The following is a 14,927-nucleotide window of genomic DNA, read 5'->3' on the forward strand; positions in this document are numbered from 1 at the left end:
TTTTTTTTTTTTAACAAAACATATTCTTGGCTGGCACAGACACCTGAATGCTGTAATTACAGCTCTCTTCTGCACTCTCTAGCTAGAATAGTTTAATGATCAATTATATATTTGCTTGATTTGGTACTACTGTACCTCTGCGTGGCAAGCGTCCGTACTACTGTTGACAGCAGCTGCCCGTCCTTGGCTGAAACTTGCATGACATACTGCGGCTGTCCATTCACAAGACTGCTACAATCCTCCACAGTCTTCACCATGGGAGCAGCGGAGCTGGTGCAGTCTGGTAAGACTTCGGGCAGGTGACTGCAGCGGCTGGTTGTCATGGTAACAGACAGCAATTACTCTGCTAATGGCTTCCACATTCATACAGGATTTCCATCTAGGAAAAGATCAGAAAACAATTTATTAAACCCGAGCCGTTAACGGCAAATGCAAAATTACAGGCCACCAACATCCCATTAGTTAAAATGTAAGAGGGTTAGAGCAGCTCCTCATCTTGTTACAAAAATTTTACACACAGAGAAAGAAAAAAAACACAACGGTGGCAGTTAATAATAAAGCAGCAGGCACGTCGCTGAGCACGTAACTCTGTTGTATTGATTGCTACAAGAGACTTAAAGGAAAAAAAAACCCCAAAATGTTCCCAATATTGAAAGGAAGCTTAAAATATTATGCATTGTTGAGAAACAGCAGTATGTATATTTATGGAGTGATGGCAAGTGGAGGTTTTTCTTTGTTTTTTCTCTGCACTTCTAAAGTCATGGTGATAAATGAAAACATTGAAACCTTTTGTCTTTCTTTTTTCCCTGCTTGCTGCAAAAGAGTAGATTGCATTTTGTGCGTGTTTGTTTTAACTTGACGCTTGCATTTGACCACAGACGAAGTTATCTCTCGAAAGAGAAAGTAGATGATGAAGTTGAAATCCCTCTGTGAAAATAGCCCATTACTGCTAAGTGCATTACATCACCAACACATCGCAGAACACGGTAACAGCAAATAATCCTATAGCAAGCATCTGTGACATGAACCCACTTAATAGTAGCCTGCATGCAGTAATAACTTATGCCACAAGGTGAGGTAAAAATCATAGCTTACATATGGCTTTCTTGTATGCTTTGCTCATTTTCCCAGCACTGAAAGGAGTATGTTTTATATGCTGTCCTGGGTCATGCTAATTGTAAACCAAGGGGTAGATTAGTAATAAGGGAGGATGAGAAAATAAACTTTTTGCTCCCTATAATGCTGCTCATTAAGTATAGATGTGACTTTAGGACAGGCAGGTAATTCAATAGATTGGACTTGGGGCCGACAGGCAGGTAATTCAATAGATTGGACTTGGGGCCAGGTGCTTCCATGTAAAATAGGCCTTGATTTCTCCATCCATAAAATGGGGATAATACCAACTTCTATTCTAAACTCATGTGATGCCCTCGGATGTAAAGCACTATGCAAGTGCTATGAAATATTATTTGTACCTGCTGAAGCCAGACACAATAAAAGTATGTGAATACAACATTTAAACCATTTAAAAAAAAGAAAGAAAGTTCAATTCATGTTTCAAACACCATCATTATCTGTATAATGCCAATGGCGTGCTAAGAATCAAACACTGTATTTAAAAATGAATCATTTAATTCTTTAAACAGATGCTTTTTTTTAGGGGTTTTAAAAGAAATCAAGTAATTTAATCTGGTTGGGCTTGAATAGGTATTGCCATTGCAGCGTTTGCTTTCTGAAGTCGCCTGAATGGATGTCTTTTGGCAGTGAGGCTGTGAGATGCATGGATGTGATGATGATGATGACAATGATGATGATTTGCCACTTCTGCAACACAAGCTTTACAAAGGCTTCTCAGAATAGGAAAAATGCCTGGGACTGTGCCCCTTTTACAGAAACATTTCAGCCACTTTTCAGGCTGTGTGTATGCCAGAAAGCAAACTGGCTGCTGCTGAGGAGTTTCAACATTCAGAGAACAGGGAAGGAAGGAAATTGCACTCTGACCCTCGTTTACAATGAAGACGAAGCCAATGACTAATTTCAAAACCATTAACACGTAAAAGATGCAGACTTCTTATGGGAACAGCACCAATGGACTCTCCAAAGAGAGAATGTGGGGACACGATTACCAGCATCATTTTAGTTTTAAAATACATGCTGAGACTATTCAGAAAGAATATGCAGCAGCAGAGCAGCTGCTTCATTAAACTGAAATAGCCTAGACAGTACTGTGCTTATAGACCCATGTTATGGAATTATATATTTCTCTTCTGGTTGCTTCACTGACCTCATTATGTACAATAGTGGGTTTATTGTTCCATATAAAGTGACCATCCAAGCCTTTACAAACACATCCATCAGACACTTGATGAGTTTAAGAGCATTTGCTGAAACACCAGATGATGCAACTAAATGCAGAAAATTAAAGCATGCAGAACTCTTCTTAGTTGTAGCTCTCCCCCATCTGTGATGTTAATTCAAATCCTTGTATATAGCACTGCAATGACATTCCAGCCCAGTCTAGCCAACTATTCACGATCCTTTTTTCTCTCACTATAATTTTCACTTTTCTACTGAAAATACAATTTTTCTGACTTCAGTAATGAAATTAAATCAGGCCTTGAGACTATCATTTTTCTTTTTTTTTCCTCCCACATTAGCATGGATCTAAAATGTAATTCGCTTGATTCCGAATGCAGTCCTCTTTTGTGTCTTCCAGATAAACTGCATCCCAGACTCTATGTTTAAAAGTCATACAACTGCAAGGTTAAACAATACGTACGTATTGTGCTCCAGGGTAAATACCAATATTATTAGTCTTGAGAGGTACATACTGACTGAAGTCAATGTGGACTTTGAAAAATAGTAAATCTTTTTAGCTAACAAAATCCAAAAGTCAATATATGTATTGTTACAGTCGTTCTGAATGTTTTTCCATCTGAAATATCTGGAAATCTCTCTTCTGGGGCCACAATATCTTAGCAAAAGGGGAGAGATTAAGAACAAAGGCAAGATGGTGTTTAGGGAGTGCTGTAACACTGAGGCAAAAGAGCTGTAATACTGAAAGGCTACTTCCGATACCAGCAGTTACGGAGTAAGCTGGCATTGTAACAAGTGACCCGACTAGGGAGGGACCAAGTTGAGCAAGAAAAATAGTTGAGACAAACTCCCCCACACCATCCCTCCCTCCAGTTTTGAAAATGAACACCTGGTGGAGGCCGGGCCTTAGACTTGACCCTGTTATTGCCTGCACTGTTTGAACACGGAGAGAAAGGGCTTTATTGGAGAGAATACTCATTATGTGCTCCTTCCTTTCCGAGGCTACTGCAACACTAGCCAACCTTGTGCTGCAAAAATGGTCGTCTTCTTGTACCATTCAAGCCATATAATCTCCCTAATTCTAGTCCTTTCACTTTGCCTTTGGCATCAGGCTCTTGTCCTTGCCTTCAGGCTACGAGATCCTCTAACAGAAGGTGCCACGAAGTGAAAAAGGATTATTAAACCACAACTACACTTCAGGATGACCCCACTAAAACGAGTTCAGGACAAGCATGGGTAACTGGCATGGCAAAGGCATGGCATATTTCTTTTAGTCCCTCTGCCATTTACAATTGTAAAATCATATAAAATGAGGGCTGGAAGGGACCTCAGGAGGTCATCTAGTCCAAACCCCTGCTCAAAGCAGGACTATCCACAACTAGATAATCCCAGCCAAGGCTTTGTCTACCTGGGTCTTAAAAACCTCCAAGGATGGAGAGTCCACAACCTCTCTGGGTAACCTGTTCCAGTGTTTTACTACCCTCCTAGTGAGGAAATTCTTCCTAATAACTAATCTAAACTTGCCTTGCTGCAACTTGAGACTATTGCTCCTAATTTTGTCATCTGCCACCACTGAGAACCGTCTAGCTCCATCCTCTTTTGAACCCCATTTCAGGTAGTTGAAGGCTGCTATTAAATCCTCTCCGTCTTCTCTTCTCTAGACTAAATAAGCCCAGTTCCCTTGGCCTCTCCTCATTAAGTTGCATTTGTGCCAGCTTGTTTTGCGCGTGTCAGTTGTTACGGAGGTTCAGTTGCTACCGTATGAAGTATGGGAATTTCCGAGGCAAACAGCTTCCATTTCAGTACATTTGTCCTGCGATCAGCAGGGTAAAACAAAAGATGCTATACGTACTTTACTTGTCCCATAGGTCTGAAACTTTAAAATACATTAGCTGTTATTTCTTAATTTATTTCCACCTGGAGCCATTTTGTTGCCCCTCTAGAAATATCAGGTTGCTGACATAAAGGAAGTGGGTCCAGGTCTTGTTTCAGAGGTAAATATACTGGAACAAGGTTATGTTAGTCACTAATGACAGCACTACAGGTTATGACTCGGTGGGATCCACTCATTGGTTTATGGACTAACTTTCCTTCAGGGAGTGCCACAAATATCACAGAAGTTACAGAGCACTACATTTTGCATTTGGATCTTGGCTTCACTGACAGAAATGAAGAGCACACATTGCCAGACTAATCCCTAGCGGGACTATATATGGGTAGATGCTGAATGAGTGTAGTACTTTGCACTTATTTGTAGCGTTTCCTCTCAGAAACCCTAAGCATCTTACAGCAATTAATGAATTTAATTTCACTACACACTATGCCCGGTGAGACAGGGAAGTACAGGGCATAGAGAAAGCCCTGAGGCAGTGTTTTAAGTGAACTGTCCAAGATTATGCTGCAAGTTTATGGCCGAGTGAAGCACATCTCCTGAGTTCCAGTTATCTTCTTTAGCCATGAGGCTCAGCCCTTCTCCCCACATCGACTCACTGAAAAGCACAAGAAGCTGTTCCAGAAAACATCAGCATTAACTTATGCTCTCTTTTCTCTTTTTACTGGCTGGCTGCCACCCCTAGTGTTATAATACAGCTCAACAATATGTTATCTTGCCCATTTGTTTTTAGCTTTGCAGAATGCAGATCTCTTTCTACAGGCACAAAAGCAGATGATAAACTCATCTAAGGGCCTTTCCCTTTTTTTGGCAGTACATTAAGGAAGCAAAATGTGATGCAAAGGTTGCTGCTAAGCCCTTAAACAAATGCTACTGCCCAAGGATGGAGAGGGATATATCACTCTCCATCCTAATGTTAGCTATCTGCAGTCTAAAAGTGACTTGTAGCCTTCATACTTGGGCTTTGTCAGCATTGGAGTAGTCCTTACAACAGGTCTCCAACAGAGAGTTGCTTAAATGAACAATTTTTCTTTATAGGAGACTTAACTTCTAGACTTTTTAGAGAAGTCATAAGCAGCTGTTAGTAGGGCACTGAGAGTTTCAACAAAAGCTCAACTGCACTTACACTGGAATCCCCATTGCACTTTTGGCTATTATGCATACGTTGAACTCGCTTCTTAAAGCATAAAGCACTATCATGCTGATGAATTCAATTATCATAGTGGATTTTCAGTTTTAACCCAGAGAGATTCTTTTCTGAAACCCTGAGTGGTTTTGATTCACATGAGACTAAAAGCTCTTATGCAGAGGCTGTGGGAGGCAAAAGTTACACAAATATTGAAGTGGAGCTCTTATCTGAATTGCCCATTTGTGCTTTTTCAGCACCTTGATTAAAAACAGCACATAATGCATCTGTAGCATTCACACACTTGGAAATCTATTCTCTTTTCCCTATTCCATGTTTCCATATGCTTCTTACTGGTTTACAGAAATGCAACTCCGACTTACATCAATCAACTTAGACACTTTAAATGCAAAACCAAAAAAACCCAAAAAGCCCCCACACTAACTGGTTACTCAAAGTGTTCCTATCAGCACATTGTTACATTTGCTATGAAAGTCTATACCTAGGGATCTACCCAATTAGCGATTTCCACGGAAACTGGAAAAAAAAAAGGCAGTTTCCATAATTACTGGCATCCCTTGCAATTTTGGGTAGAATTGCCAGGGAAAAAATAAAGTTACTAAAAAAAAAATGCCCAGCTGCACAGCCTGCCAGGGGAGAGGGGGAAGCTGCCGGCATGAAAGGGAGCAGCCAAAATGGTGACTGCTCCTCCTCCCTCTGCCACTGACTGGCCGAGAGGGCTGCCTTTTGTGCATGCCTACTCCTCTCCGCCAATCAGTGGTGAGGGACAGGGCTGCATGAAGGGCAGTTCTCTTCACCAATCAGTGTCAAGGGGTGGGGCCACATGAAGGGCAGCCCTCAGCCAATCAGTAGTGAGGGTCAAGACAGCTGGGGACCTTTGACCAATTAGCAGTGGGGGGGGGGGTAGGACTTGCTAGAAATAAAAGACCGTGAAAATTGCACTGGGCACTGTGAGCAGTCCACAACTTTTACTTCCCCTCCATGTGTTTTAAGTAGACCCCTATCTGTATCCCTCTCCACCCTTCCTGCAGTACAACACTACCCATTGCTCATTATTAAAATTACAGTTTAGCATCAGGTAGTAATGAGAAGGCAGTTGAGCTAAAGGCCAATAATGAAATCAAGACACATGTTGCCCTTGCAAATCCTTGCCTGACTTGGTAGTGCCACATTTCCTCAAAGTCATCAACATTTTGCTTGACAAATCCATTTTCCACTGAGGTCTTTGTGGAGCTTTGGCACAAAAAGAGCAATGATATGCTTTTGTACTCTTCTCCTGCTATAAAACCTGCCAACTTTTATTTCAGGGAAGTTGTATAGATTTGAAACACAGGTAAGAGCCTAAATCACAGAACAGGCGTATTTAACCTCGCAGGGTAAAGTCTGATTTGGGGATTGCCAGAAATGCAGTCATTTTTTTAAAGGAAGTTGAATTCAACTTCACTTGTGTCTAGTTAAGTGTCTTCTCTGAGGATGGGTATTTAAGGTTCCCTGAAGAGAGAATTAATCTGAGTAAGGGATGGTTTGGCAGAATCTGGGTACCTGGATAACTAGGATGCCCTGTGGAAGGGTACTGGTGAATAGAATTAGCCTGGGCAAGCTAAATCAGTAGGGAGTTGAAGGAGCTGATATTTCCACTTGTTCATGGGGATGAGGCACATTTTCGGTGAAGGTAGAAGGACGTTTCCTTGTAACGAATTTGCATCAATAGGAAAACTTGATGCTAGGGTTAGAAGGTGCTAGAAATCACTCTATCCCAGAAAGGCAGATACACCCTGAGTTAGCTGCAGGACTGCGTTATCTGAAGAAGTAGGAGTGGTAGCTTTGTTTCCACTAGATTAGCTCTATTAACTCAACAGGGGCAGACTTGTGCGACATACTCCTAAGCCCTTGGGTTGTCACAAATCTACCAGTGCTGGAGCCATCAAACTACTGGGGACTACAGATTGACCAGAGTGGGGAAACTGAGGTAAATGCCAAGAGAGGTGAAGGGGTAAGGCAATCTTGAAATGTAATGGTAGCTGTATGTTCCACGTGTTAGACTGGCATTTGTAAGCATGACATGGAAGGTTTTATTATTCTTTACAAAAACTTTCATAGCCAATTACAAAATTTTTGGGTATTCTTATCCATCAAAATTTTCACTTTGTATTATTATACAAGTCTTCTGGGTGGGGAAAGACTGTTTCCTTTTTATGAACCTTGAATTTCCCATTTTAATTCTAATGAATGTTGCCATTTTCCTGTATCTGAAATAGGAAGTACAGAAGTTCCTGATTTCTCTCTCTTTCATTCATTATTTCAGTTATTTTTATGTCTCCTCTTATCTTCTCTCTACAGTGGAATCTGTCTTTTTCTTTCCTCATAGAAGTTCTTCTATATTTGTCAATCAGGACTCGTAGTAGAGATGATATCTCTTATTAGACCAACAAGATTTTTGCAAAAAAAAAATTTAAGACCTCCCAATTTTGCAATATCCTCTTTAAGACAGTGGTCCAACACTGCATACAGCATTCCAGATTGGATGCCTGCAAAATTAATTACCATCATTGGACTTCTTCACAATGACATGGCAATAACTATCCTAAGCAGTCGCTCAGAAACAGACCCCTTTGCTATTAGAACTAAAATCAAGCAAGAATGAGTGATTGCACCAACACTCTTTCCCATCTATATTTCAGCTATCTCACAACTCATTGCTGATAGACTTCTATCTGGAGTCAGCGCTCAACATTACATGAAGGGGCACCTCTTTAACATCAATGAATTATGTTCCAAATCCAAGACAACCAACACCTCCATTATTGATCTTCAGTATGTTGATGATTGTATCGTGTGCCCACTCCATGGAAGAGTGCTCACTTCCGACTGCTTCTCCAAAGCATATGAATTGCTTAGACTCACTGTCAACTTTGCAAAAACCAAGATCCTTTACCAACCCACACTAAACCAACCAAACCAGTTGTTCCTCCATATATTACAATTAGAGGACAGTCTTTGGAGAATGTTGAATGTTTCCTCTACCTAGGTAGCCACCTTCCTAAAAATTAAACACAGACAGTGATATTCAACACCAGATACAATCTGCCAGTGCTGCCTTTGGACATCTCTGAAACTGTGTCTTTGATGACCTGGACCCAAACCGGAATTCTTGTCTACCAGACTGTTGCCATCTCTACCCTGCTGCATGGATGTAAAACCTGGATGACATCAGAAACATCTGAAAGCCTTGGAACTTTACTATCCGTGATGTCTTCAGAAAATCTTCTGTATCAACTGGGAGGACAGAAGAACCAACACCAGCATTCTGGCTCAAGCAAATGCCAAGTGCATTGAGACCATGTTTATATGCACTAACTCTGTTGGACAGGACATGCCATCAGACTGCCTGACAACTGGCTCCCAAAACAGTTCCTACACTCTGCTCACTGATGGTCACTGCTCTAGAGATGGAAAAAGGAGAGATTCAAGCATATGTTTGATGGCTAATCTCAAGAAATATGCTATTAACATCAATGCACTGAATCATCCCCAATGGCGCAGTGATGTGCAACAAGGCATCAAACATTTCACACAAATTCACCTCATTATGGAGGCAGATAGACAAGAAAGGCAAAGCTGTGACCTGACATCACCACTCTTTCCTCCCAGAATTATTTGCCATGTCTGCAGCTGAACATGCGGATCTCAGATCTGTCTCTTCAGTCATCTCTGGACTCATTGATGATTTCCCTATTAACTGGAAGACTCTCATCCTTGTAATAAGGGACTGCCAACAATGAGAACTACGATAACATTCTAGATAAGGCCATGCCACTGGTTTGTACAAAGGCTTTGTAATTTATTTTGTATTATTTCCCATTCATTCTATAACTACAGCTCAGCCTAGCTCTCTTGAAGGCCAATCTTGTTGTCTGAAAGGGATACCTTCCTCTACCCCTTATTTCTATATGACCCAGCTCTCAGGTAAACAAATTAATTAATTAATTAAAGTATTTATTTATTTAGTTATTTAATCTTTGACCACTTCCAGGACAAGGATTCCCTGAAAACTTTGCATCATAGTTGTCACCTTTTCCTAATCGCTTTTTCTCACTGCTTGCTAACTCTCCCTCCCACGGACACTAGATGGCTCCACTATGCAGTGAGAGACTATGGGCATCTTCACACTGCAGTCACTGCTGTGACTCAGCTTTCTGAGTTGTACCTAGTGAGCAATGAAGCTGCAGCCATGTAGACATTGACCTCAATGGCATAATCTGCTCCAGGACCTGGCTAAATACTTGCATTGTTAACCCACATGGAGCTGTAGGCTACTGCAGCTGCATTGAGATGCCTATCATGGTAAGATGGTCTAGTGGGTATAACAGGCTTAGGAGTCAGAAGCCCTGGCTTCTGCTCCTGGTTCTGCTGGCTTCCTATGTGACCAAGTCCCTTAGCCTCTTTGCACCTCATATTTCCATACTTAGAACAAAATAGGAGTCATGATTCTTAACTAATGTGGTCTCATGAAACTTAAGAATTCTTACCTGCAGAAAACCACACTGAAACAGTGTTCAGGTTGCAAAATGCCGCCTCTATGGCCTTAATTGTTCTTTCAGGGTAGGTCTTTTCAGTGTTTTTAGTTTTGGGGTTTTTTTTAAATGAAGTGAGGCCTCCTGATGACTCTTTAGATCCATGGCACACATCTCTGCTACTAGGACTAATGGAGCAACTCAAAGCAGCAGCAAGTTGTCACAATGAATGTGGCGGATGGGGGATGCGATAGTGGTTCCCAATCTGTGGTACGGGTACCACCAGTGGCGCACAGACAACCTGCCAGTGGTACACATTAACAGATTTATTATAATTACTTTATATGACAAAAATTTGCTGGTGGTACTTAAGGTTGAACTGAAAAAATTGCTGGTGGTACTCAAGGTTGTATCATTTTAAATTGGTGGTGCGCAATCTGCCAGAGTTTGGGAACCACTGCAACGTTTCACCAGTGGGTTTCACAGCTATTTGCTGACAGCTGAGGGCTGGTGGTGCTACCCTAGCATCCTGGGCTCATTTCCAGTTCCAGCATGCTCTTGTGGGCACCAAGCTTTCTACTTCTGTTCTCTGCAATCTGTCTAGCCTAGCCCTGATTGCAGCTCTTCACCTGATCTCAGTCGATTCCCTCCAGACTTTCTTCCAGTCTCATCTGACCTCACACTTTCTCCTCCCTCTGATGACTCTGTCCTCTGCTTGACACAATTAAAAGCAACCACAAGCAAACCTTGTGTGGAAAATGTCAGGAAACCTGAATTACCAGTGCTACCAACTCTGTCTGCAACAAGGAAAGTATAGAACCTAAGACGAAAGGCAACAAACTCCATCGTGAGGAGTCACATCAGATTGAATACCAGACTTCTAGAGTTAAAAAGCATAAGCTTTAACAGAAGCTAAAGATATAATTCCCCCAGCTGACAGCTGCATGGGTATTCTCTGTTGATAAGCTGCTAGAAAAGGGCACAAAAAGTACACACTGAACAGTGAATTACATAAATGCAAAGTGCTATTATTAAACCTGAGCTACCTTTCACAAAGAATGTCAGAGAGGGATGTTCTGAGAGTATAAATACTACATTTGGACAACTATAGCTGCAGCTTACCTTTTCTCATGACACCACTGTTCGGTTCTGAAGAAAAATCCTGTTTAAATCCATAGCAGTTTTAAGTAGTATTCATCGTTTGAGAAAAATAGCTTGGAGGGAGTGGTAGGAAAGGGTTGAAAATGTTGAAACGGGAAGATGTTATTCATCTTTACCATTGAGCAAAGGGATGCTACATAATGCTTGCAAGATTTCACTGTGAAGTTGTACAATCTGTAAGTAGTGCAATGCTAAATGTCATTGATGTTATTGAGCAATTCGGGCTGGCTTTATTTCAGCCCACGTTTTACTCCTTTTTTTTTTTTTATGTTGTAGATTAAAATTTTCAGCTCAGTTGGTCTGAACGTATAGAGCTGCGGGGCCTTTTAAACATCGCTCTGTGGCACAGCACGTGTGAAGTGCAGTTGTATAAACATGCCCTATGCTAGTATTGGGCAGTCACACAAAAGCAACTCTGTGTGAATACTCCTTTTCAGCCTTCATCTGTTTTAAACTTCATTGCCCATCCATAAATTGCCACTAACATTTGTATGTCTTGTATTTATATGAAAAACAATTTTCAATAAAAGGAAATTACTACTTTTTTGGCACCGCCGAACTTTATGCGTTTCTTTACGTATAAATAAACCAGCTAATTTCGTACGCTTCTTTTCTGACACTTGTCTTAAGTGAACGTTTTCACCAGTGAAAAAGCAGACTTGTAATATTTGCCAAATGATGCATTTATAAAAAACTGACCACTTGAGTGGAATGCTTGTCTTATAATAATAGAGTAAATACAAGATGACCTGGAAACAGGGTTTTTGTCTCTTTCCTTTAGATATCTAAAGAGACTATGAAACATTTTTTCTTAATCCTGTAACAACAGAAGTTCAGGACATGTCTGTCTCAATTTCCTGGAAAGATGTTTTTGGATTACTGAGCAAATACGAGGAAGCCATGACTCAGCCATAATGTGGTGTTTTGACCAGATTCCCCAGCCTTGTCACTATGCTTCTTGAACCATCCCAGCTGTTTCCAGGCTCCCTGAAAAAGCATGACTTGCAGATAGCCTGCATCACTACACGCACCCTTCCAGTGGCTGGACTTTCCAGTGCCTGGGCTTCTGCCAGCAGAAGCTGGTAGAATGCAAGAGTGATAAAGCCCCATGTGTCTAATAGTGTTATAACTAGCACAATCCAGGAAAATAAAGTAGGGTTTCAGTAGGTGCTGCCAATTATGCTTTGCAAATTCCTGGCAACAGGTTGGTACCGTGAGCCAAGCTTTCACACAGTCCACTTAATCTGCACCTGCCCTATTATGCACAAAATGTCCAATCTACCTCAGTGAAACCAGTGGGAGCCCTTCCCATTAACACACCAAACACCTGTGGTTAAATCTTCTGGCAGTCTTACAATCGCCTGATCTACACATGCAGATTGTGTGAGTCAAAAGTCTGGATACCATTTCAGACGGTACCTCTGCTGGCAATAAAGCAAACCTCTTCATTGCTCAATCATTTAAGAGTTAACTGACATTATGTAGGAGGGATTGAAACAATGAAGCATTTGATCGATTGTTTCTCCAACATCCTTTTTTCTTATCCATATTAAAATAATTGAGAGAAGCTCTGGTGATGGCAAGTGAGTTGACTTAATTGACAAAACTAAGAACATTTGGAACTGAAGGCTGAGGTCTCATTTCTCCTTACTCTCATTTCAGCCCTCTGAGCAGCCCGCATAATTTCTACCAGAAATGGGCAAAGCTGCTATCTACATTGGTACAAGTTACCTCTGCTTAAAAGTAGGGTTAACTCCACTAATGCCAATGCCACTGGCTACATCAGGTCACCAAGGGCTGAAAATCAGGACAAGGCTTTATAGTGTATCCAAACTCACTTTGCTCTGGCCATGCACTTCAGCCAGGACAGCAGATAGCACCAACTATGCAAGTTCAAAATTATGAGACTGAGTTAAAAGCATAAACTTTCAGACCCTGCTTTTCTGGTTTCTCCTCTGATTTGTGACACCTGCAGGGAACTGCCCCTTGTGTGTGAGCATCCCAGAAAATCCACCCAGAGATGGGCAAACCACTCATAAGTGCAAACTGCCTCATCTCTTACTCCTGGGCACTTCCCTCAAAACCCAGACACTGCACTCTGTTCCTTTGCTGGGCCCTCTCTCGAGCAGGTACCACCTCTCATCTTGCTCTTTCATTTTTTTCTGGGAACAGCCACATCCAGATACTGCTTCTTTGGAAAGGTTTGTGCCCAAACTCCTCTGCCCCTGCCTACATCTCTATCCCCTTGACCACTGCTTCTTTCCTTCTCTTTCCAGGATATTAGCTTTAGTTCCTGCCCAGCTCTCCACTTCCTACTTTTCAGAATGCTTCCTTCTGGGAAAGTGCAGCTGGGCTCGCTTCCTTCAGGGTAGGCTAGTGGATAAGACCCTCATGCATTCCTGAGATGCCTTCTCCAATATCAGGCCTCCTGCCTTTTGCTTGCTTACCACCACTTAGCACTGGAAGATGGGCAGAAGGTGCCCCAAGCTGGTTCCTTACCTCCCTACCTGTCCCAGAGGCTGATATTCCCATGCACCATAGGCAGCACACACAAGAGAGCAGATCTGTCTGTAGGACACAGCAAGGGGAGCAACAACAGCCTCAACAGTATTTTGAGAGATATTCTACACGTAGATAGGTTAGTCTGGAGTGTGTTTTGTAGGAATAACATTCTATATGTGTGCCAAGGTATACGTATTTATTAAGTGCCGTCAGTGGATCCAACCCTGAACAAAACACAGTGCTAATTAGACCTTCTCTGAACAGATGTCCTACTCTTACAGGCCAGTGTGTGCCTTGCTTTACAGACTAAAAGCAATTCAAGGCTACCCTCAAGCACATTAAGTTAAGCATGTGGTAGAACTTAGTAGGATAAGGGTGAGCTGTAAGATAAAGGCATATTGCAGTGACTTCAGTGGGACCTCACATGGGCAGATTCTCCTCTCACTTACAAGAGCATGCAAAGACCAAAGAATTCTGCTGAGAGTGAGACTGACCTCTGCAAAACCAGCACAAATAGAGAATGACTCTCATAAACCATTAAATGTATGCTTTAAGATTGAGACCAAAGCGCTTAAAATGTTGGTAGCAATCCACCTGTTAGCCTAATGGGAAACTTATGGAAAATTAAAAAAAAATTCCCCTAGATGGGTAACACTTTGGTTGTAAATGGGAATTTGACTTTAAGCATCATCCCAAAATTGATTTACAGTAAGTAAGAGTCTGATCAAAAGCCCAGTGAAGTGAACAGGAATCCTGCCACCAACTTCAGCAAGATTTGAAGTACATATATTTTATATTTAAACAGGTTTACACACACTCAGTAACACTTCAGCCTTAAGCAACACATAACATAAGCAACAAAGATCTCAGTTCTAAAACAAAAAGGTATAATAAGTTAATTTACATGCTTTTCTTTGAATTTTTGGCTCTTCCAAAGTGTACTAGTCTAGTTTTCCCAGTAAGCTTCAGAGGACTAGAGAAGACTTACTATACAGAAAGAATGTCACATGGGTTTAGCTCTTGCCTTTCTATTGTAGAACTGAATAATAAGTGAAGGATTGATCTGTCACCCTGAAGGCTAAAGGTCCAATGAAGCACATCGTTACTCTGATATGCTCTTGTCTGATGGAGACGGTGATGAAGACCACCTGCATTCCTCCTCATCTCTGCCATCCTAGCAACTAAGCTGTTGCTATAACAGATTTAGGTGACTGTCTCACATTTCAGGAAACCTCTTGCTGTTGGTAGTTGCTAGATAGCATTTCCCTGGAAAATGCAGGTACTTAAAGAGGAACGAGGATTGTTCATCAGAACAGTTGCAGTTCCCATTCCAGGGGAAGCCAAATAGCATAAAGAAATATGGTGCAAAGAATGTTGTTTTTATCCAGTTCGAGTT

At 41.5% G+C, this 14,927-nt stretch overlaps 1 protein-coding gene across 3 annotated transcripts in view; it reads right to left on the reverse strand.

Moving 5' to 3' along the window:
• MARCH3 (membrane associated ring-CH-type finger 3) overlaps positions 1-14,927 on the reverse strand; it is a 139,178-nt gene that overhangs the window by 42,892 nt on the left and 81,359 nt on the right. For all 3 annotated transcript variants that reach the window (XM_019516853.1, XM_019516851.1, XM_019516852.1), the window contains exon 2: positions 136-379. In XM_019516853.1, coding sequence (XP_019372398.1) covers positions 136-323 — 188 coding nt within the window. In that variant the 5' untranslated portion in view covers positions 324-379. The remainder of the gene's footprint in view (positions 1-135; positions 380-14,927) is intronic.

Source organism: Gavialis gangeticus, unplaced genomic scaffold (assembly GCF_001723915.1).
Source record: "Gavialis gangeticus isolate Ggan-Ray unplaced genomic scaffold, GavGan_comp1, whole genome shotgun sequence".
In the NCBI taxonomy this organism is placed as follows: Eukaryota; Metazoa; Chordata; order Crocodylia; family Gavialidae; genus Gavialis; species Gavialis gangeticus.